At 40.5% G+C, this 25,253-nt stretch overlaps 1 protein-coding gene across 3 annotated transcripts in view; it reads right to left on the reverse strand.

Moving 5' to 3' along the window:
- Positions 1 to 8,041: 8,041 nt before the first annotated feature.
- The window catches only part of Ing3 (inhibitor of growth family member 3), a 28,136-nt gene continuing 10,924 nt past the window's right edge, over positions 8,042 to 25,253 (reverse strand). For 2 of the 3 annotated variants that reach the window (XM_005078045.4, XM_021231811.2), the window contains 8 exons: positions 19,653 to 19,749; positions 17,947 to 18,018; positions 17,088 to 17,207; positions 16,665 to 16,822; positions 15,987 to 16,180; positions 13,924 to 14,119; positions 12,264 to 12,302; positions 8,042 to 10,495 (listed from right to left, as the gene is read on the reverse strand). In XM_005078045.4, the coding sequence (XP_005078102.1) occupies positions 10,379 to 10,495; positions 12,264 to 12,302; positions 13,924 to 14,119; positions 15,987 to 16,180; positions 16,665 to 16,822; positions 17,088 to 17,207; positions 17,947 to 18,018; positions 19,653 to 19,749 (993 nt within the window). In that variant the 3' untranslated portion in view covers positions 8,042 to 10,378. The remainder of the gene's footprint in view (positions 10,496 to 12,263; positions 12,303 to 13,923; positions 14,120 to 15,986; positions 16,181 to 16,664; positions 16,823 to 17,087; positions 17,208 to 17,946; positions 18,019 to 19,652; positions 19,750 to 25,253) is intronic. The other variant, XM_013119073.3, reaches the window with a different exon arrangement.

Genomic DNA, 25,253 nt, shown 5'->3' on the forward strand with positions numbered 1-25,253 from the left:
TGGGGGCAGTCCCGAGCCGCTCTGTCAGTCCAGCATCAGCAAAAGGCAGGCTACTGACTGTGCTTGGGGGAACAGCAGTTAGGGTCGCCCCTGGAATGCGGCTGCCTATCCAGACCCGGGGAATTAGAAACGTACTTGATGCCCGATCATCTGCGTCACTGCATCTCCCTAACACCGCACTATAATAATAACAAACGGCTCTCAGTCAATAGATGCTAAAGGTCAAGGAGGAGATGAAGGCCGACTCTGAGTTAAGGGGGAGTTCATCGCTCCAGGGAATTGTGGTCACGCTTAAGAGGACAAGAGAGTCATTAGGACAGTCTGGACCACGGATCCGGAAACATCCGAGTAACTGAAAATCCCCTCTCCACCCCAGCACCGAGTGCTACCGCAGTTATTACTACTGCTCGTTTTTGGAGGTCTTTTCCAAGACAAATAGCGTGATGACTGGCTCTTCAAACGAGCTGACTGTAGCCGGTATTGAGGGTTCTAACTTCTGCCCAGGAGAAAGAGGTGCCGAGCAGGCTTAATTTAATTCCACACCGACTCTCTCATGGACTTTGTTAATAGGGTTGGTAAATCCCATCACTCTTGGCTCTTCAGGTCGAGGGACCATCAAGGAGAACTTCCAGGTCCTTGCTTTGCAACCTCTGGCAAGGACTGAGTTAGGCTCACAGCAGGCGTTCTTCAAAGACTTTAAACCTAGATAGTTTCTACACTAGGTCTAACCGAACTTTTTATAGACAGGCGTTCTCCCGCGAGGCCACACCCCTAGAGTAAACCCATTCCATAGCACTCAGTCACTTGTCCCAAATATTTTGTGAGAATGAGCGCCCCCTATAGGTACACAGCCACAACAGGTTCAGAAAATTGGACAGCTCTTGCTAGCAAGTTACTTAAATCTATGAGCCAGCTTGAGATACATGAGACTGTATCAAAAGAAAAAAAAAGTTAGTACCTTAAAAACAAATTAATTAGGTCATCATAGAATAGACATGCACTCCTTTCAAGTCCTTTTATGTATTCTTTATAAAAGAATATAATACTATTTGATATATAAATGCAAAGTCTTCAATACCATTGCAAATGAGGGACTAGAAGAAAATTAACCTGGTTTTCACATTTAGACATTAGGAGAGCACTTCTGTTGCATTCCATAGGCTTTTGGTGGATTTAATATGATTTGAGGACAAAAAGAAGTCCTTTAATTTGTAATGGTTTCTATGCTAACAAGACCCAGAGTGTGGAAAAGCTGTTTACTGGGCGATATGGGCCATACAGAAAGTTGTTAATATTAAGGCTTGAATTCTGAAAAATCAAGATTTGAGGAAAGAAGGAATTTTTAAGTCTAAATACAGAAGAGTTAATTGGGTGCGAAATAAAATAGTCTTTGGGTTGGGAGAAGGGACAGCCAGCAGTCAAGAAAATTTTTAGACAATGTTGTAACTTTACTTTGGCTAAAAAGCATCTAGAAATTATTCGGGTAAATTCAAGGACTCAACTTGCTAACTTGGCCACGGAACCCAAGGGAGAAGAAGACCGTCAATAAAGTAATACTCGAAAAAAGAAGGGGTTAGTTAGAACAGGAATCTGGCAAAGTACAGATGAGACCCCTGGGACTGCATCAGGCCTTAGAGGAGACCCACTGCAGATATAGATCGTTATGTTCAACCACCTCTGACCTGCTGCACTGAAACAGTGTTTGGAGTAAGTACCGTTGGCCCAGGTAAGACTATGCAGGGGCAGCACCAGAGCATTCTGAACAGCTGGCAGGTGGGTGGGTGCCAATGCACATCTGCAAGGTGTTGGATCTCCAGGCTCAGTCCTCACAGAGCCTAGGATGTGGTGAGGTGTCAAGCCAGTGAACAGATCATCACACAGTGAGCCACAGGGACCATAAAGCAACCAGACACAAATTCGGGCACTGATCCTTCTCTTGCCATCATTCTTTGAGAGTAAGGTGGGGAACATAGAGTGGTTGGCTTGGGAGGGCGAACTTGTGGGCTTTAGTCATGCCTGAGATTAGGCAGATTTGAATTTAAAATTTTAGTGGCTAGATAAAGATGGGAACAGTGTACATATTAAGGCAGTGCCATGTAATGTTTCTAATGCTGCGTATAGTGTGCTATCCATAAGTCAGGTTAAACATATCTAGTGACTTGATGTTTATCATTTCTTTAGGGTAAAAGCATTAAGAATTCCTCTTTGGGGATGCATGGGCTTCCCTGAGAAGGGGAAGCAGAAAAGATGTCCTGGGTAAATTGGGGGAGGGGAGGATGGGGACTAGAGGAAGTGGATTGGATGGACAGCTTGGGGGAAGCAGGTTGAAGTCAGGATGTAGAGGAAGAGTAACAAAAGAGATGTCTCAATGGGGGGGTTACTTTTCAGGTTAGGGAGAAACCTGGTTGCCAGGGAGCCCCCAAGAACTCACAAGGAGGACCCCAACTAAGACTCCTAGCTATAGTGGAGAGGATGCCTGAACTCCTGTAAATAGACTGATGACTTTCCTAATTACCATCAGAGATACTCTATCCAGCAGAGGCAGAGATCCACAGACAAGCACTGTGCTGAGCTCTGAGAGTCTTGTGGAAGAAAGGAGGAGGGAATGTACCAGGCATGAAGGTGATGATGGGGGAACCCATAGAGACTGCTGATCTGAGCTCTCTGTAGCTCATGGATGCTGGACCAACAGTCAGGGAGCCTGCATTAGACTGACCTAGGCCCTCTGCATGTGAGTGACAGTTCTGTAGCTTGGTCTCTTAGTAAGGCTTCTAACAGTGAGAGCAGGCCCTCTCCCTGGTGCTTATCTGGCTTTTGGTAACCTGTTCCCCACGATGGATTACCTCACCCCACGTCTACATTAGGGGAGGAGCTTGGTCCTGCCTCAACTTGATGTGTCATGCTTTGTGCACGCCCATGGGAAGCCTGCCCCTCTCTGAATGGAGAAGGAGGAGGAGTGGATGGGAAAGGGGTAGACGGGAAAGGGGAGGGTATGGGAGGAGAAGAGGGAGGGGAAACTGGTTGGTATGTAAACTAAATGAAAAAATGTTATTTAAATAAAATTCCTCCTTGTAGCTTCTGTAAACATGCACACATTATCTGTAGTCACCTTACTGTGCAATAGCACATAAAAACTCCTGCTTCTAATTAAAACAGTGCCTGGTGATCAACCTTTGCATTCAGCCTCTTCACAACCGTTGTCAGCATCTGGTGACCAACATTCTACTCTGTTTTTACATTCCACCGAAGTGGGATCATATAGTCTTTACTTTTCATACTTGCTCTTCTTTTTCTTATTGATCTCCAGCTCTATCCGCACTGACAGAAATAACAGGAGCGCATTCTTTTTTGCATCTGAGTGATGTATCCACACCTCATTGTCTTCAACTTGAGAGAATTTTTAATATGACACCTATCTGAAAATCATGAGAAAGCGTAAGACGGCACCCCAAAACACTGCTCACATGCCCAGTGGCCACTCAATTTATACATGGAAGTAAATGCAGTTCAACTTCTTCATGGTCATACTGTTTACATTTTTTGTTGGTTTCAATAGGTGCATCTTGCAATCTGTACATTTCAAGATGAAAAACCTACCCCGATAGATCGAAGCCTCTTAAGCAAATGCTACTGACTTTAGGTCTCCCCCTAGAGCAGTGCTTGCAAACTACACATCACCCCGGGGATTCCTTAAGTGAACACTTGGTGCCACCGTTTAAAAATGAGTCAAATGCTTAGTTCATAATTTTCAATCAGCCACTTCCTTCCCACAACTGTCTCTTTACAGACATTTTGAATTAACTTGCACTGGCACCAATCTATTTGCATCATCGTGTGCTGTATTGTATTTCATAATGTGCTTACGTACCAATACAGTATGTAAGTTGTTGAAAGCTATTTTTGCCTATCTGTATGCTTCTGTTATATCAAAGTGTCTACCTGCAAGTGATTGCTTTAAGAATTTGCATTGTGGAAGCCTACGCATTACTGATTAAAATACTTTATATCATTATCCCCATTGTTGTCCTAATAATTTAACATCGTGGTGGTATTTGGCTCAGGGAGTTAGTTTCTTCCCCAGGGAACACTTAGTAATTTTTAGAAACAATTTGGTTGTCATAACTGGCATAAAATGCGTTTGGCACAGATGCCACTGACTTTTAGTGCAGAAGCCTACAGTTGTTATTAACTCTATCCTCTAATGAAGACAGTCCCAAAACAACCATTGGTAGAGAAATGTCAAAAAGTGCCAGGTTGGGAAATTTCAAATTTAACTGGAGGTAAAATTACACAATTCCTATCCGTGGCTGCATAAGATCTGTCTGTTCCTTACATTAGGATAGTGAGTACTTCAGCAGAGGCATAACCAGCTTCTGTATGATTTTAGCAACTTCCTGGGTATAATTATACAGATCCTTTTCTCCTGTTAATTATGGATACAGAGCTTCTTTTAAGCATCTTAAATACCTTTCACATTTGCATCCTTTAAACTATATATAATCTGGGTATGGTGGTAAATGTCTAGAATCCAAAAACTCAGGATGCTGACTCAAGAGGATCAGCACAAATCCGAGGCCAGCAGATCTACTCAGTGAATACCAGCCTGAACTATACAGGGAGGCCATGTGTCAGAATACCAAACCAAACCAAGCAAAAAAGGCCCCCAAACAAATACCAGGTAGATTATTATATACACACATGTCTGTGAATGTGGCTGGATGGGCAGAGAAACAGCTAGGAGGGAAAGACTCACTGGGTACACAGGATGGGAACCACTTAGTCAATGCATGATCCTATGTTTATCGTTCTTTAGGACAGATAGAATTTGTTCTTAACAGTTCAGTAATATAGAATATATTAATTTACTTAGCTTTTGTTACATAGAATATCAACTTACATTCTCAATAGAGATCTCATTTTTCTTTTCTATAGATCTGCGTTATAGCATCCCTTAGAAACTAAATTTTTATGTTATAAAAGAGCTATATGATTTTTGCTTTTTCGTTCATCCCTCCCTCTTTTACATTTCCTCTCTCCTCCCCTTCCCATCATTCTCTTTTATTTAATTCAGGAATCTATCTCCACTTCCTGAAAATAAAGATATTTTAAGACTTTTATAACATTAAACTTGTCACAAGTTGAAGTGTGTGTGTGGTGTGGAGAGGTGGCATAGGTTATCTAGTGGCTTAGGACTGCTGGCCTTTTTTAGGACATGTGAGTGCCCCTGTGACCATGACACAAAGATCCCTTCCATTACTAACCCAAACCTTAAGATCAACACATATGCTTCATTACTTTTCAACAGAAAACCAGATTTCTCTTTAAAGCATCTGCCAATGACAAACATCAGTTGAAGAAAAGCACTCTGGGCAAACTGGGAAATCCAGCCGTCTTTTTTTTTTTTTTTTAAGTAGATTCAACGATCTACCCTTTTTTTAAAAAAAATTTATTTATTTATTACATATACAGTGTTCTGCCTACATACCAGAAGAGGGCACCAGATTGAATTGTAGATGGTTGTGAGCCACCATGTAGTTGCTGGGAATTGAACTCAGGACCTCTGGAAGAGCAGCCAGTGCTCTTAACCTCTGAGCCATCTCTCCAGCCCCTACAAGCCATCTTTATAATCCGTTTCTCACACTCAAGAAAATAATCGCTTCATCCCAGAGCAATATACAAGGACGTGGACATGTATTTTGGTAAATTCTGATGTGACATACAAGGAAAGACAAACTAAAACCTACTGCCAACTATTAGCAGGTGCCTCCTACACTCAGGGTTACACAGAAGCAGTCCTGGCTGAACTATTCCATTGCACTTACCAAGTACAGTCATTTCCTGTCATTTGACACCTACTCTATATAAATGTCCCAGTGTCAAGACTGCCTCTGCTGAGCAGATCTAACAAAGCAAAGCATGAAGTCAAGGCCACCAGGGTTTTGTTTTGTTTTTGTTTTTCTCTGCTACTGTATTAAGAGCTCGGTGCTTTAAATGAGCTCATCTTTAAAACTAGCAGCCACACAGCTTCCTAAGCAGCGAGATTACGATTTCCTACCAATGGCGAGTGGCCGTGGGGAATGGCAATGAGAGAACACATCAACGGCTTACGTGCACGCACCGTGCAGCCCATCTTGCTCCCCACACCAGCTCTGCCCCAGCAAATGTTCGGGTTGTTTTTAAGCAACAGAAAAATGACAATGAATTCTAATGTTCTTCTCTAGTTGCCTCTGTTGGGAGTGAAGAAATTAGGGAGGAGCACCGGATTAGCCGAGACTGAGTGCTATGGCTCTGCAGATCACAGGGAGGAAATTACTCAAGTTCTTTCAAATAAGAATTCTAATCATGCTGAAGCTTGTAACAAACAATTACAATATGAACGCACAAAGCACGCGTGACTTACTACCTTAAAACCATCTTGCAGAAAGGAGTTCAGTTCTTTCTTACCAAACTTCAGTGAAAAACAAAACCCTAAAGCCAACTCATCTTTAAACCAACATTTCTCTAACAGAATCAAACCACAAATATTTTATTAGGTCAAAATCAAAACCTGATTTGACAATTTAGATTCTTTTGTAAGTAAGGAAGTTTATAAATCTTGACTCCTATTTGCTGTTCAGTAACTGAGGGTAAGGCTGGCCAGATGGGTCAGCGGGTAAAGACACTCGCCTGCAAGCCGGGTGACCTGACTTCAGATCTCCTGAACCCACATAAAAGCAGGACAGAACCTGCTGTGGAATATTACTTTAACTAGGCAAAGGTGTGTTACGTTTGTTTACACTGCACTTGCTTAATGATGGAAAGATGTGTTGCTCTGCCTACCGAAGGCACCTGATTGGTCTAATAAGAAGCTCATCGCTCAAAAGGCAGTAGAGGGAAAGGCAGGGCTGGCGGGAAGACAGAATAAATAGGAGGGGGAATCTAGGTTCGGAACAAGAGAGAAGAGAGAAGGAGTGAAAATGAGTGGGAGATGCCCGGGGTCAGCTAGCCAGGCAGCTGCTAGCCAGTCAGACATGGAGAAGCAGAAAAGTAGGGCGTACAGAATGAAAGAAAGGTAAAAAGCCCTAGGCAAACACAGATGAAGAGAAGCGGGCTAAATTAAGTTATAAGAGCTAGTGGGATGAGCATAAGATAAGGCTGAGCATTCATAACTAATAAAAAGTCTCTGGGTTATGATTTGGATGTTGGCAGTGTGAGAAAGCCTTCTACAAAAACCAACTCCACAGTTGTTCTCTGATCTCCATGTGAACACTATGGTATGTGTGCCCCCAAGCTTGCAGGCTACTTTGAAGACCCCCGTGCTTTTTAATTGTTATGATTTTTAATCCTTATCATGGGTAAGCAACAAGAGGTAAATATCCCCCCTTGTATTACGAACTATCTCTTGGTTAAGTACTCTTCTTACGTCAACTGCTGCTCAGCTTCTGGATTCTTCAACATTCTACCTATGTCCTTCAGGTCGACATATTGCAGATCACTGGTGTTCCTAGAATGCATATGCTGTGTCTTCAGGACACAGTTCAGATAATTCATCCTTTGGGTTCCCTGCCTTCCAGTGTTCCCACAGTGTTTTTACATTCATCATAGCATTTACCAAGATGTTGCAAGTATTTGTCGGCATGCTGGCATCCATCATTTCTGTCATCAACAACGCACATTCCTTAATGAATGTCATTCTAGGCATCTAAGCGTTTAACATTTATAAAGTTATATAGATATTTTTGAGTTTTTTCTCTTCAAGCCTGTTTGCTGGAAGATTTTTTTTAATGTGTGAAAGAAAACCACAGTGTGCACATACCAAGTAGCTTGCCTCTTACAATCCAAATTTAACAGACAATGATTTGTGTGAGATTAAAGTTAATTAACTGAATAAAGAAAACTATTTCTAAAGTCCAGGGGCAAAGGACCAACATTATACAAAGCTAACATCATTAAAAACCTAAAATATATTAAGTGTGCTTTAAGGAAGAAATAAGCCAAAAACCTGGCTACTCTTAAAAAAGAAAGACTGTAAGTTTATCAAACACTCAGCTTCATGTAGGCATTGAATTAAGCCATTTATTGCTTCAAACGTGTCACCATGAACATTTAAATACACACTACAGCAGTAAGGCCTCCTGTTTTTCAACACCTACAAACTGTGAACTCACGCTTGGGCCCTTTGCACCACCCACTGTAACACAAATTTTGTACAACAAAGATTCTGAATGTCCTTGGTGCAAATGTAACAAAGAATATTAACTGCTGACTGTGTTGCTTTAATGAGGTAGTTCCATGTTTGGCCATATATGTATGCACATACACATATATACAGCTATACAATTTAGTGACAGGTTCTACTCATTTCTAAATATTTAATTAAACGTCTGGCGCATTTCTTTATATATAGTTGGTAAGATAATCAATGCTTGACCTCAAAGCTTGCTAACGTGTTTTCCAAATGACTCAGTAGGCAGTACTTGGTAAGTTAGAGGAGCTGTAGCAAATGAATACAGGGATGCTCCTGAATGACAGGCAACTTTCTCTTACAATAAGGTGATTTCCTCTAGCCAGTTCTCATAGAGTGAATGAGCTTGAACAGTCACACAGTGTGACGACAGGATGTAAATGCCTTTCCTATAAGCATCTTCAGATTGCATATGACTGAGCTAACAGAACACATTTTAGACATGACTTGAAGGCTTCTGAAATCTCCATGAAAACACGAGCATGAAACCCTAACACCCTTGGTGAAATAAATAGTAAGGACCATATGAACCTGCCTTTGGGGCCAATGAAAGTTATAAAGTTAGCCTGTGGAAGTTGAGTATCACAGGATCTTAGAGTTGGTCAAAGCTCCTAAAATCTATCAAAGCTCTCCTCTTTAGGTAGCAGTACACAGATTTAATACTACCTTAGTTCTAAAAGATTCACAAGTGGGCTTCATTAAAACACAAATCTGATGGACTTCATACATTTCACTAGATAGGAAGCATGATATAATAACTATTTTTCAAGTTTCAACAATTTTTTTCCACTCATCATACTGACCATATTTTAAACGAACCCTCCACTCTGCAGTCCCTCATCTCAGTAGCACGTATAGGGAAAGACCGTAGGAGTGCTCTGAAGACATCCTGCAAACAGCTTTATCTGGTCTCACAAAGCCCAGAGTGATTAAAACTTGAATTAACTGCCACATCACTGTGTCATAGAACTTAACACAGAGCTGAGTTTTAAGGTCTCCTTAGCTATACTGCCACACTGCTTCCAATCCAAACATCTACAGTCATTATTTTTACTTTTTTCTTCTGTAATTAGGTTTCTTTTTTATCCCTTAGATTCAAAGCAAAGCCAGAGAAATATCTTAGAAAAATACATTTGACACTTCGAATTTACATTAAAAATGTCCTTCCCTTATTCTCATTAACACAATTTCCAACCATTGTTATAGAAATCATAGATTACATAGCATTCTGCATGCTAATCGCTAATCTTTTTTAGGTTATGAAAATTAGAAATAAATTGCAATTAAGAAATTTCCATAATTAAGTGTGTAAAGTATAAATACAAGTTATTTTTTTAAAAACTTTATTTTAACACCTAATACAATTCCAATTTAAGGATTACTCGCACAAAAAAATAAACACATTTGGTATAAAAATGTATCACTTTAACGCCCTTTCCCCCATAGGCCCCCACCCCCACCCTCTTGAGCTGCACTCTATCTGGATGCAGAACATATAGACTAATGGCACGAATCAGGTTTCACCTACAGGAGTTTCTGTTTCTGTACCCAGGTACTCTAGAGGACACCAGCCCACTTTATCACATGAACCAATCCCTTCAGCCTGCTGAATGAGTTTCACAAAGAAACAAAGCTTATTATAAAGGCATCTTAAAAACCATTATCTTAAATCCTTTTTAGAAGGACTGATTTTTTTTGTTGTTTTGTTTTTTGTTTTTGTTTTTTTTTGCAACCATTTATATACAGTGTAACATAACATACTCTGGAGTACAGTACATGCAGCAGAATATACCTGGTGAATATAAAATACTTTCTTAAAATCTTCATCGTTGGAATTCTTTGAAGTTTAAATTATAGAATGCCCATTACTTTGAGAAAATGGTTGAGGAGTACAAATGTCTGCATATGTTGGCCACAGAAATAATCCAAGGCTAACTGGAATAATATTCATAGCACACCAGGAGTGCATAAATAATTTACTTACATTATTAAAATACAACTCATAAAATTCAAGTTCAAGATCTTATAGGATTGTCTATGTAAATCCTTTAAGTGGTTGCCTGGAAATGAGTTGTTTCTTCTTTCTCGTGCCTTCTTTCTAGAGTCCGGTATAAAATGCCACGCTGAAGTCCTTCCTTCCTCCAGGGCAGCCCTCTATTTGTGCCGACTGCCTCTTCTCTTCATGGCAGCAGTGCACTGGGGACAGTACCACTTCCCCTTCGGTGCTTCTGTCAAGCCCACACACCCATAGTGGAACCACTCTATTGGACACTGGAAAGCAAAATTAAAAATTGTTGTTACTTCTAAAGAAAAGAGAGTAAAAAATGCCCAGGGGACAGAGTATTTCATTTGACCAAAATTCGACTTGTGCAATCCTATTTTTTGGATCCTGGCCATGCCTTAGAGGCTAATGAGTCCAGCTGATCTAGTTCATGAACAAAGAAATGAAAGCCCAGAAAAAGGATGCTTCTTTGACAAAATGGAGGCTCACGGACTCTATGACCTGAACACTAAAGAATGAACAGGCACTCAGGGTCATCAACTTGGACAGCCAGGCAGAACCATCCTCCAAGGACAAAAGAAGATGGATCTTACACGAAAAAGGAAAACACGTGAAAGATTTAAAGATATTCAGATATAGTTGTTCTCTCAGGAAGTGGACATCATGGCTGTGCCTCCTTTCTGGTGCTCTATTCAGAGATATGGGGAAATCCTCTGTGAAGCATTCAGAGACTCTTCACTCCACAGGAGGAAGCAGAGGGACCCCAGAGGCCGCGGGCTCTCAGTCAGCATCTTCACTAGCTGCCAGAGACCTACCAGGGCGCCGCTCTGGAAATGGAGGGGCAGCTAGCACTGCTTTGCACCCCGTTCCCTCCATGCACAGGCGACTGCACAGGGCAGTTGGGGAAAGGCCTGCAGCCAGCGAAAGGACACACCGTACCCACCCTGCCAGGGAGGGAACACATATGACCGGCACCGCATCAAGGCCATCTTTGCTATTCTTTAGACTACTTTACAGCCACTCTTGTTAAGCTTAGGATTCCGATTCTACCGGCGTCACTACTGCCGCAGATCTCAAGCTACTCCTCTGACGTAAGAGGGTTACAAAAGGGGGCTCTTCTGTAAGGCAGTTAACCAAAATTAAGTCCCTGCTGTGGTTCAAATATGAAATCCCCCATAAGCTCCTGTGTTTAAACAGTTGGTCCCCAGCTGTTTAGGGAGTTTCTAGAACCTTTAGGAGAGGGAGCCTTGCTAGAATTACTTCACTGGGGGTAGGTTTTGAGGTTGTCTACCCTGCTCCACTCCTGCTAGCTGTCGCACTATTTCCCACGTTATCAGGCAGATGCCGGGCCAACCACACACACCTGCTGCCATGCTGCCCCTGCCACAACACACTGTGTCCCCCTGGAACTGTAAGCTGAAAACACTTTTCCCTCCCGTAAGCTGTTCTGGGTCAGGGCATTCTTATCAAGTAACTGATACACCTCCTAAGAGAGGAAGCAGGAGTGCCTTCCTTCAAACTGCCTCTCATTTTCCCATTAGAGATGGCTTGTTCCAGCATAATAATAATAGAGATGGCTTGTACCAGCATAATAATAATAGAGATGGCTTGTACCAGCATAAATCCCTGGTGGAGGGAATGCTGAGCGCCGCAGTAATGAGAGAGAGATAACCTCATATTAGGTCTTCATTATTCCCAGACCTAGGGCTTTAAAGTCTCATTACCTCAATGAGGTAAATGGCCTCGACTTTAGCAAATACAGTATCTTAGCAGAAAGAAAGGAAAGCACTTAGGATTGCCAAAAATAAACGTTGAGAATTTAATCTGAGCCTAACACTGTAACACTACCTTGAAAACTGCTAAGTAAGGAACTCAGGAAGGGACTTAATCCTGCTGGGGACATGTAGCTGCTCCCATAATGATAATGTAGTTATCATAGACAAAACCCTGATTTTCAGATTGGGAGATGACAGTTAATCAGACAAATATTCAATTATCTATAACTTTTTACATAAAATTAGAAAATGAAATACTTACATCTTGGTTATCACATCCCACCATCTCACCATAGGACACCTAGTTGAAAGGAAATTAGACAAATTTATTATAACTACATAACAAGCATCTAACCTAAATTAGGTGTTTATAATGTCAGAGAACAGAGAGAAACTCACTGAAAATACAGTGAAGGATTTGGGAATATGGTGGTTTTTGTTGTTGTCTTTCTTAAAAGACTATGGGACAAGGCAAGAGGATATGTATGCCCAGGAACTGTGGCTCTTTGGCAGTCTGAAAGAATCCGCTAGGTATGCCACCCAGAACGGGAGTCAGATTTGTGGGGGTAGTCCTCATGGTCAAACTGTAAAGCTTCTTTCTGGCCATCTACCAAGTGATGGGTTTTATTCCTCTCGGGTCACGTCTGCATCAACAGGCCATCTGAACCTACTACTGAGGTCAGAGGGAGACAGCAGGTATCCTCAATGACTCTCCATAGTGTTTTGAGTTGGGCCTCTCAAAACATTAATAACATACATTAAAAAAAAACACAGAAAATACAGCCAACTTTGGTAGAAGTTAATTTATAAGAATATAAAATGAGCCGGGCGGTGGTGGCGCACGCCTTTAATCCCAGCACTCAGAAGGCAGAGGCAGGTGGATCTCCCTGAGTTCGAGGCCGGGCTGGACCGACAGCCTCCAAAACAATACAGAGAAACCCTGTCTCGTAAAACCAAAAAAAAAAAAAAAGAATATAAAATGGTTTAAAAGGCATGCATAACCAACGCCCACTAAAATGATCACGTAATACAAAAGTTTCAAATTGGTACACTGTATTTAAGAAAAAATAATAGTGCTGGACTGGGCTTTAGGAAATACTATGCATATCAATTTTAGGTAGTGTGTGTGTGTATCATACAAACATATATCTTGGTAGACTATATCAAACTTTCATAATATCATTATACTTGAATGGATCAATATAAAGTTAGTATAAAGGAATTACATTAGAAATGATGTTTAGAACTTGAAAGATGACCCAGAGGTTAAGAGAATTGGCTGCTCTTCCAGATATCCTTAGTTCAATAGCCAGCAACCACATAGTGGCTCACAACCATCTGTAATGAGATCGGGTGCCTCTTCTGGCCTGCAGGCATATATGCAGGCAGAACTCTGTATACATAATGAATAAATCTTTGTTGTTGGTTTTTTTTGTTGTTGTTGGTGTTGGTGTTGTTTTGAAACAGGGTTTCTCTGTATTGCTTTGGAGGCTGTCCTGGAACTCGCTCTGTAGACCAGGCTGGCCTTGAACTCACAGAGATCCACCTGCCTCTGCCTCCCGAGTGCTGGGATTAAAGGCGTGTGCCACCAACGCCCGGCTAAAAACTGATGTTTACAATATTTGTGATTTAAAAGAAGTGAGAACTGTATCATAATCTACAGCTAGGTACAGACTAAATAAATTACGGTACAAAGCACAAGCCAACAGATAGCAAGGTACACACTGGTAGGACATCAAAGCGTCTCACTGCAGGTCGTACTGGAAGGATGACACTCTGTGTGACTCACGTTTATATTCTGGCATTTACAGCAAATGTGTTACATATGATACAAACAAGCCATTCTTTGTTAGCCAGAATGAAAGCTGTGCTGCAAATGGAAGAGGAGTTATCACTTTTGCAGAGAGGCAGCCAACTTGTACCTGATTACAGATGCAGTATCGAGGTTCGTTTGGGTCGTACGTCCAGTCCACTTGACTGTTGGAGTCAGATTCGGGCACGACTGTTGATTGCTGGGAGACTTCTTGTACTATAGTTGAAGATGACGAACACAAAGATAAGGAGGAGGAGGACGACGACGATGAGGACGACTGCTGGCTTGAAGACTTGGTGTTGTTTCTGGAAAAAATTAGAGACAGTTTTATTTGCGCATCACAACTGGCGCCCTAAGAGTGACTCCTAGTAAATACGGATGCCTGGTGCCACGCTACAGAATCTCATTCAGAAGCAATTGCCCAGAGCAAAAAAAAGCAACACTGTTTGTAATAGCTTAACTTTGTTTACAACTTTTGCTTTCTAGAGAATAAAAATACTGGGAAGAAAATACTTTTAAAATGTTCTATTGAAGATAAATAGAAGAAAATTCTCTTAAAATGCTTTCAACTTTTAAAAATAATTTCTAAATTAAAGTTACTATTTATTGTTGACCTAAAACTTTTGGTAGTATTCAGAAATAATAGCTGTACTATCTCATATTATATTTTCACAGTAAACTGAACAGTTCTCATCAAAACCCTAAATACAAATATGTAAAAGTATTTGGTAAAAATCCTTCTCACATCAGGGGCACGTGCACAATGCCTACCAAGTATAGAACATGGAGCTGAGATTGTCAAAATTCATGAATCATTCACCACCAACCCTATTCTAGAGTTCCAAACGCAGGAACTTATTATAAGGAGTTAAATTAAATTTGGGCAATTTTATAAATTTTAATATATATAATGGTTCTGTGGATATTTTACACTGATTATTCTTTCAGGAATTTTGTAGAGAAGTAATACATTTAAAAATAAAGTTAAAATACAATTATTAGATAATTCCTTTTTCTTTACTTATTCTTCTCAGAAGACGACTCCCAACAGTTTTCCCCCCTCCTCTCCTCCCAGCACCTTCCCTACTCTCCTCTCCCCCAGATCCACTCCTCCTCAGTTTCCCTTCAGGAAAGGGCAGACCTCCCAGGGGCATTAAGCAAACATGGCATATCAAGTTGCAAGAAGATTAGGCATATCTCCTCATTTTAAGGTTGGACAAGGCAACCCAGCAGGAGGAAAAGGGTTCCCAAAGCAGGCAAAAGTCAGAGACAGCCTTCGCTCCCACCGTCAGGATTACCACAAGAACACCAAGCTACACAATGATAACATATAAGAAAAGGACAGAGGTAGACTCATAAAGGCTCCCTGATTATAGGTTCAGGCTCCCTGAGCCCCTGTGAGTCCTGGTTAGTTGATTCTGTGGGCTGTTTTCCTGTAAGATAATTCTTTAGGCCTAGCACTCGCATCTTTTTTATCTTCAGCTCTGCAGCCCTAGCTGGCCTGAACTCCCCATGTCGAGCAGGCTGGCCTTGAATTTGAGGTAATCCTCCTGCCTCTGCCTTCCAAGTGCTAGGCTTAAAGAGGAGCACCACCATGCTTGCTTGAATTTCAGTTGTATAAATACCTGGTATATTTATTGCCTTAGATATAGAGTGGCACATAGTAAGTTTTCATCTCCACAATCACCCTAAGTCTAATACCAAATCTAGGGATATTTTCATGTAATCAGTTTTGAGAACATCAGCAAAAATTTAGATGCTTTACTGTTAATCAAAAGGAAAGATCCTGTATTAAAAAAACTTCCTGGGATACACTTTATATTAATATTAATATATAATACATTTATATTAATTATATAATATATTTATATATTAACTGTGAAATACCTAAGTTAATAATGGAAACAGTACCACAAAATGGTTTATCTTAAAGAACAAAAGAAAGTAAAAAGAAGTCAGTATATACAAACTCAAAAAAAACCCCAAAACACAAAAAAACGACTTTAACACTCAAACACTGCCAGCCTTCGAGATCAGGCAACGCAAACAGCCTTCTGCCCACCCTAGCGGTCAGCTTGAGCCACTGCACCCAGCCTTAGTTCCTTGAGGCCCAGCAGAGGCTCCATGCAGACAGCACTGAGCAAAGACACACGCTTCTACTCCAAAACTTACTTGCTCTTCCTGCCACTCCGTGAGTCAGCTGCTGAGGAACTGGCATTCTGGGTTAAGGTTGTCATGAGTGCCGATGAGGAGGAATAGCCAGCTGTTTCTCTGGGCATTGAAAATTCTTTCCCCAGCTGAAAGTCATTATTCTTAAACGCTTCGTAACTGGCTTTTAAACTTGATGTTCTTCGTCCTTCTTTCATCTTAAGTAGACATGCATCGACAGCATTAATATATGTAAATACATATTTTCTCTCTTAAGCATTACAAGTTATGGTTACTTAAGTCATTTCATGTAAAGATTCTAAATCATTTTCATGCTAAATTGAGAAAAACTGTGGGAAATGGAACTTCTTGACTTGCACTGTGTGCAAACCTCAGAAATGAGCTAAATGCAGCCAACACAAATCCAGCGGAAAGCCAACTGCGCAGAAAGAACAGTAACTGTCCTCACAATGAGAACAAGGCTACTTGAGCACTGGCTGGGAGAAGGTCGGCCACGATGCATCGCTCTCTACCCAATAACCCCTTGCATTATTAATCACACACCCCGTAGCCTAAAAGCCCACTTCAAACGAAACCACGCAAAGTCTCAAACCAGTCTCTTCGCACCTAGTGGTTCCTATTGGGGGCTGCCAAGGACAGGAACAAAACATAACATTTGCCTCTAAGCCTCTGACTTTTCACCTGTGCTGTTGCTTGCACGGCTTGAGCTGCTGCCATGGTGATTGCCCCTGCACCAGTCCCTGAAGATAATGAGCCAATATTATAGGATGCCAGGGGTTGGGACGAATTCACATTGTAGGCATTGTTGGAGGAAGCTGTGGAATTATTATTTCGACAACCTGTAAAGAAGGAAAGAAATAAAAATGGTTGCTGAGAACATAAAGTTACTGAGTTTAAAATACATTATTTTTCAGCATATATAATCATTACATTTAAATTCTTCAGGTACTTCAGGGATTGAAAAACGGAAGCCAATTTTCCTTTTCCATATGTAGACTTTAACCAGGTAACACATGTGTGAATGATAACCCTGAGTGCTTCTCTATGCCTTTACTCCAACACAAACAAAACAAGGGAATTATCACATTGAAGAACACAACTTACCCAGTGTGTTCTCCTTAGAAGCATCAGATGTCAGGGTGGACAGGAGAGCTTCAGATTTGAATTTCTTTTCGGGGATATGATCTGTTGCTGTATGGTGAGAAGTTGGATTATATTTCCTTTCTGAATGAAAAGAAAGAATTCACACAATTTTAAACTTTAGAGGACTACAGACAGGGCATATAATACTTCACCTCTTTATGAACCAGTACAATTATGATCTAGGTTCCCCATGAAACCGGCCATTATGCTCATCAAGGAGAGGACAAGCAAAGTCCTAAGCCACGTGTTTCACTTAGAGTAGACACTTCAAGGACTTTAGAAACTATAGGAGCAAACTACTAAGGACAACTCATGATGTACTATGGTTTCACATACACCATTAGAGGAAGTTCATTTTAATATACTGCCTATCATTCAGAATAGCTTTCAATTTACCACTCTTTCCTCTTGTCAAAAAAATGCAGCAACACCATCAACTAGTCATATATCCAACAATTCTTTTACTAACTCATTAGTAGTGAGACTTTTTACATGCTAAACATTAGGCTAAGCACTGAGAGTCAAGGCTGACAGAGACGTAGCCGTATGAAGAAAATAGTTCAGGTCAGTCATGATACTCCCTAGGTCTACAGGAAGCTAATAAATGCTGCTGGTATTTCTACATATTCTGCCTCTATATTTATAGAGGACTGCCTGTTCTCAGATTAAATACACTTTGCTTAAATGGGAAAGTCAACTGTGACAAAATGTATTTTTTAAAAGGGGAAGGGAAAGATATTTCTCAATTGGTTATGTGGAGCTAATAAAAGGCATATACGTGACATTAATGAGTTTTCAATTGTACTTGAATCAGACTTACTTTCCACAGGAGTATGTGAATGAGCGTGGTGATTGTTCACTGGCTGAGAAGGAGTATCTAATTCTAAAGATCCTAAAGAGAGAGGCACAGAGACAAACAAGGATTAAATGTCACCATAGGACTTTACACATCAACCAACCATAAGCAATGTGTCGCCTCACAGATGACAGCCAGGCATGTAGAGGGTCATGACTTTCAATTTCAACCTGAACAACCCTCTCTCTAAGCAGTAAGACTCATCTTTCAGTGTTCATCTTATGTCCACAAGAGCTCAAGGAAGGCTAATGTCTATTTAGGGAATCTCTGATTCTGCCTACCACATAAACAGGAAAAGGGGTATTACAACTCTATTGATGGCAAGAGCTAAAAAATTCAATCTAGTAACAGAGATGACCTTTCAATAGGTAGTTTGAAGGTCTAGGTATGGGGGTATTACTGCATACAAAGACATTCCTTCAATCATGAATACAAAATGTGATACCAACAACTCCAGAAAAGAACTTAGAACTTTGTTTGCAAAAAGTAGAGGGTAGAATTCCTAATACCAAACTTTAAAATACTTCTAAAGAAATTCTGAATTTGTTCAGGATCCCTTGAGTTAAAATCATGTCAGGGGGCAGAACGGAGCAGTTTTTGTAGTGTGATCTGGTTCCATTTCGTGTGTCTGTGTCCTCGGAGTAGATGCTTTATTAACCTTCCGGCAGCAGAAAGTAGGCAGCATGGGTTATTGTTATTCACAGCTACTACCAGCATTTCCACAAGAACAAAACAAAACAAAAAACAAAAAGAAAAACCATTTCAAAGGCAGTTATACAATATTTCATTTTGTTCTCTAATACCTGTTATCCTCACATAGGTTTCCTCCAGAATAAAGGTATCCCCAATAGAGAAGATAATTATGTGAAGTGATGATCTACTTTTAAATTTAAAAATGCAATTTGCACTAACAGACACGTGCCTGGTAAACATAGGGCTTGGGTACCTTGCAGTCATGAAACCCACTATCTGTAGTAGACATAGGAACAAGTTCTGGCTGGTGACTGTACCAAGGGGCATGGTCTGTTGGAACACTGTAATTGAATTCTCATAGGAATCTCCTTTAACACTCAGTGACTATCTACCTAATCTGACCCTACTACCAAACTATCCGCTTTTATTTCACCTATCTGGGTTGGAAGATATCCTAAATCAGTTAAAAACAGAGATCTTGAGCTTGTTCACATTTTGAGGAAGTCTCCAGAGTTAAGCTCAGGAAGTACTTGGTACTGAGTTGGCGCACATCAAGTTAAATCTTGCAGAACAGAAACTACTATCACTCTTGGCACTTGCATTTCTTTGCCTCTTCCTTCTTACCACTGATCAGATTAGCATATGCAGATATTAAAGATGGGAGGAATGTTCAATGTGCAGCCACCTACTCAGCATCAAGTACTCCAGAGCCCTAGGCAACAAGGCTTTATATATAGTAAGATCCAAAATAGGGAAAGACTGTATGTTTTCATAAAGAGAGTGGGGCGCCATCTTGTATTATCTCTCAGTGTTTCTGACTCAAAGACTTCAATGCTAGACTCCAGGTTTTAAGACCCAGAGGCCACCATCCACCAAAGGGCATGTATGATTTGGAAGGCTTCTGTGAGAAAATGTCTCCTTGGTGATTGACACAGCTAGTTCTCCAAAACAGATGGAAAACCATCAATTTTACTTACGCCTCTCTAATATTTCCGTAATCCCAGCATTATCCGCTTCCAGCTCCATTTTAAACTTAGCCAGTTCCTGATCCAGTTTTCTTAAGTGGCGATCTACCTGTTTCAAAGAAGATAAAAGATGACACCGAAATCTGGGACCCTGATAGACTACAGTTTAATGAAGAACCTTAAATCTTTGTTTCTTTCAGCAAATTTGTTTCATATACTTAAAAGCAAGTCAATCAATGTACACCTTCGGGTACTAGGCTAAAAGTCTCCCAGTCTTATGTTTAAGAAACATATGTTAGAAAATGTTCTATGACCAATTTTCAGAAGCGGGGCTATGAAAATCCAAGCAAGTGCCAGTTGTGGAAGCTGGAGGACCAGCAACATTTCAAAAGGTGCCTGTTACCTTCTGTCTAAACTCTACCCCGGAGCCATCCACAGCACCATATAGCACTGCCCCTGACTACCAAAGGGAAGATCCTCAGTTAACAAAGGACAAACACAATCAGTGCTACACAGCAGGAACGTGAGCAACCACTGTAACTGCAAACATTTGTGTAAGGGCTCAAACAAAAGGGAGTTCTAGCTAAAAATCCTCATTTTTGAAAAAGCTTGGTTAAAATGATTTTATTTGTAACAGTACTGTCTTAGTTATGATGGCAAATTTTTATTTTATGATTTGCTTATAGATCTTTTCAGCAACAATACTGACAAGACTTTTTTTCAGTGGATCACTGTAAAGACTAAAGATAGCAGAGGATGGAGAAATGGCCCAGTGGTTAGAAAGGTTTATGCTCTAGCAGAACACCCGAGGTTAGGTGCCCACAGGAGGTTAGGTGCCCACAGGAGGTTAGGTACCCACAGGAGGTTAGCTGCAGGGGATCCAAAGCCCTCTTCCAGCCTCCATGGGCATTGTGTTTATGTGCACAAACCCATATAACAGATAACCCCAGATATGCACAATTAAAAACAAAGTCTCAACAAAACAAGAAAGTTGATGGGTATGGTGATTCATATGTTTAATTGGGAAGTAGAGGCAGGGGATGGTCTACATAGTGAGCTCCAGGTCAGCCAGAGCTACAGTGAAATCTCTTCTCCACAGCTGCCCTCTCCCCCCACAGACAACAACAAACCAAATCAAATCAACCAAACCAACCAAACAAGAATATCTTTGTTATAAACACCACAATGTACCACAACATAAAATGAAGAAAAAATTTTCAGTTGTTCAATTAAGTACTTTGTTTCTAACATGAGGAGGAAGAGGAAAACACCAGCAAAACACAAGATGCAGGTCAGATGTTTCTGAGGCCTGGGCATTGTGATCTGTGCTTTAGATGCTGTCTTGGTTACTTTACTGTCCCTGTGATAAAACACCATGACCTAAATCAACTTTGGGGTGAAAGAGTTTAACTTACAACTTCTAGTCCATTATCAGGAACCTGCAGGCTGGCAGTGATGCAGAAGCCACGGGGACAGTTGCTTACTGGCTTGCTCCTCAGGGCTTGTTCAGCCTGCTTTCTCACAGCGCTCAGGCCCACCAGCCCAGGGACAGCACCACCCACAGTGAGCTGGGCCCTCCCATATCCAACTGAGAAAGGTGCTACAGTCTCACTGTAGTGACTTGAAAGAGAATCCCCTTGCCCATTGGTTCATGTTTAGTCACCAGGGAGTACAACCTTTTGAAAGGATTAGGAAGTGCAGCCTTGTTGGAGGAAGTGTATCACTAGGGGTGCTAGGTTTCAAAAGCCCATGCCAGGCCCAGGGTGTGTGAGTGGGTGAGTGTGTGTCTGTCTGTCTCTCTCTCTGCATACTGATCAGGATGTACCTCTAAACTACTGCTCCAGTGGCCTGCCTATATGCTGCCATGCTTGCTGCCACAATGACAACAGACTAAGCCTCTGAATAAGCAAGCCCCAATCAAATGCCTTCTATTTTAATAGTTGCCTTGGTCCTTGTCTCTTCACAGTAATAGAGGCCCTTGCCCATAAGCCAGTCTGGTGGGGGCACTTTCTCAGCTGAGGTTCCCTCTTCCAAAATGATTCTAGCTTGTGTCAAGGTGACATAAAAAGGGCCTGGATAGATGTTCTCACCCTAAACTTTCCAATTTTATAAGAAAAAAAAATCCAAGGTTTGGATGGGTTAAGTAACACACCTAAAGTTAGACAGCTTTTGTAACACACATATAACATTTAAATTTTACCTATATATAAGAAATTATGCTTTATTATTTGTATCTAATGCCTTCTAAAATGGTGTACAGGAACCAACTGTTTTTTTTTTAAACTCAGGGACATAATTCAAATAGCAACACTAGTAACACTGTCTTAATAAGTTTTGCATATTAGCAACAGCCTTCAACATATTATTTTATAATTTTCAGTCATGTAAAGTCAAATTATCACTTAATATTTACATGAAAATGCCCTTCAGAGTTTGACCGAAGCCACAGTCACAATATTTAAAGCATTGTGGTATCATATGTTCAGGATACTTACTCCTATTCATAGGACATAGGTGACTTTTGAGTAGCCTCTAATGGAATCTCCCTTTCAACAAAAGAATGACCACATATCTCCATTATTCAACAATATAGTGTCTCTTTCATTGTCAAATTTTAATCTCGAGAGAGCTAAGCATAATGAAATATTTTCATTCCAAAACATTTAGCACAATGGAAACCTTCCATGGATTTATCTAAAATTAAACCAACAATAAGCAATGAACTTCTAGTATACACTTAGCACTAAGTTAAATGGAGGGCATGTGAAGACTGAGAAAAATCCCTGCCTTCATAGAAATTAGAATTTAACAAATAAACCAAAATCCACAAAAATATTTTAACATAATAAAGACCTCAAGAAGAAACAGTGTGAGTGCAGTAAATAAGGCTCAGTTCAAAGGGAGAGGCCAAGTAGTACAGGGACAAAAGATGGATACAACAATGCGATACTGGGCGACGGGAGACACAAAGGTATGAACAACTTAGTGAAGAGCACGGTGTATTGAAATAAAGGAAACAAGTAATCAGACGAAATGCAGAGACTGTATGTTTAGAGGGAAAGAAAAATGGTCTAGCCTGTAACATAAGGAATATGGAGGGAGAACGCTGGCATCTCAGTTGGGAGGGTGGTGTAAAGCGATATAAAAGTGCTTCCCCCACACCATATACTTAATTCATCCTATCTCTCTACTTAAAATCAATTCATTCAATACATTCCTGATGAAGTTCACTAGGTGGCTCAGAAGAAGCAATAGAATTCAAAGAATTAAAAATCCTCAAAACTAATTTCCTACCTCAGCAGGCAGAGAAGCCGTAATCACCCTGAGGGTGCAGCTCTGGAAATGGCTTCCTCCATTTAAAAGCAACTGTGAACTAATTACTTTATAAGCAACTCTTGGGCAATGTGAATTATTTTTCCTAAATATATCATCGCTGCACTTACTAAAATAAAATTAGAAGTCAGAAAGTAAGTGGACAAGAAGATTTAACTTGCACTAAACCCCCTGAGACACAGCAATGTAAACAGTAGAGAAGGGCTATACAAAGCTGAACTCAACTGAAATCACATCTTCCCTATGCCACACAGGTAAGGACCTGTTCTTGTAGCTCACCGCAGTGTGCACACAGGTATCATCAGGCAGAGCAAGGTCATAGACTGTACCATCCCTCTACACATAGATGAACCTGCAAGGCTGGTTTACAGTAGTAAAGAAGGTACTGATCTACATAGCAGAGATTTTGATGCTTGTCAAAGATTCCAAATTAAAAGCTAAACATAGAGTCTTATTGATTCCATGGCAATGAAAGGTGTCCACAAGAACTCTCTTGTTCTAGCTCCAAATCACTCTATAACCTCAACACAATAGCTAAATTTAAACCGCTGTCTTTTTCCAGAATCTTTCTGAGGCAAAGAAAACATTCTTTAGCATACTAATGATCATAAAGAATTTTGTCACACTTGGCCTCTTTGTATAAAACAACAACAACAAAAAGCCCTATCCCCTTTATATTTTACAATTTAACTATTTTATTTTCTCCTTTGAATCTCCCAGTTTTTTTTTTAATGTTCAGATTTTTCAAAGAGTCACTGATGGATCTAAATTAAATCGACATGTAACTTTTTTGTTTTTGTTTTTCTTTTTTTGGGGGGGGGTTTACGAGACAGGGTTTCTCTGTATTGTTTTGGAGGCTATCGGTCCAGCCCAGCCTCAAACTCACAGAGATCCGCCTGCCTCTGCCTCCCGAGTGCTGGGATTAAAGGCGTGCGCCACCACCGCCCGGCGACATGCAACTTTTTAAAAATTTCTATATGATTACTTCCAAGATAGTCAAATTTTCCAATTTAGACATCTAGCTTGACCTTAAAGAGTGAGCAAACAGTTTATTAGGTTCTAGGAGAAAACTCACAGCACTGACAGGCAAGTTTCTTCCGTGAGAGGATTTTGCTATAATGAAAAAGGTAAATTGGTGGGTGAGGCCCTGGAACAAAAGCTACACCTCACCATCTTCCAAAAAGGCAGCAGGCACAGAAGGCAAATTAAAGGTCAGGCTCACACAACATTATTGCCTTACTTGGAGGATCAGGAGGAGAACACTCAGTTTCATAGGTTAAACTGTGGGTCTGAAGATCAGTCATCTTAGGATGGGCCAGGATATATAAACAGAAGCACACTCAAGGGTGTTTGGCCACACCAGACTATGAAGAGCACTCAAGCACTAACTAAACGCTCTGATTTTAGCCAAGTGCACAGAAATCAACTTTATTGGGAACTGCAATGTAATGCTTCTTAGACGGTGGTATTTGTCTAAGGATCACAAATAAGTAGTTAATAACTGTATATGTATTAGGATTTTAGGAAATTATTTAACAAGGTAGTTTGTTTTGTTTCTAGATACTCTTCATTTGTAGAGGCACACGATGGCTTCTTTCCTTAAGAAATGAATATACTACTGATGTTAAAAACAAATAAAATGCTACATTGTGAAAGAGCACAATGAAATCCCATTTTATATAAAACACTGAAGCATGAACTCTGACTATAGACAGGTTCAGTGCTTCTTACTGGAAATGTATGTACAGGACAGCAGATGGGTTTCAGATTTCAAGTGTTTTCAGATTTGGGGAGGTTTACATAAATACCAAGATATCTTGAGGACAGAATCAAGTCTCATCACAAACTTCATTTCCATCTCATATACATGGACTTTAGAGGGAATATCCATATCCTGCTTTGCCTGTAACCTATCAGATGTGAAATGTTTTATGTGTCAACACCCACAAAGCTTCTACTCTGGGGAGCATTTCACATTTTGAGCCTTCAGATTTGTAAAATCTACTCAACTATTCTATTCCACAAGCTTGTGGAGGTCAGAGACCAATTTAGGAGAGTCAGTTCTCTCCTTCCACCATGCAGGCTCAAGGGATCAAATCCAGGCCACTAGGCTTGGCGGAAGGTGTCCTTACAGCCTGAGCCACCTTGCCAAGTCAAAGATTTAGTATTTCAAAATGCCCTCTTTTGCTGAACAAATCTTTTTTTTTAGAAGTCTTTCACAATTATCACATGCATTAGAAAAAAAACTATCTAAATTGAAGAAACTAAAAAACACAAGAA

Source organism: Mesocricetus auratus, unplaced genomic scaffold, assembly GCF_017639785.1.
Source record: "Mesocricetus auratus isolate SY011 unplaced genomic scaffold, BCM_Maur_2.0 Super-Scaffold_100019, whole genome shotgun sequence".
Taxonomy (NCBI): Eukaryota; Metazoa; Chordata; class Mammalia; order Rodentia; family Cricetidae; genus Mesocricetus; species Mesocricetus auratus.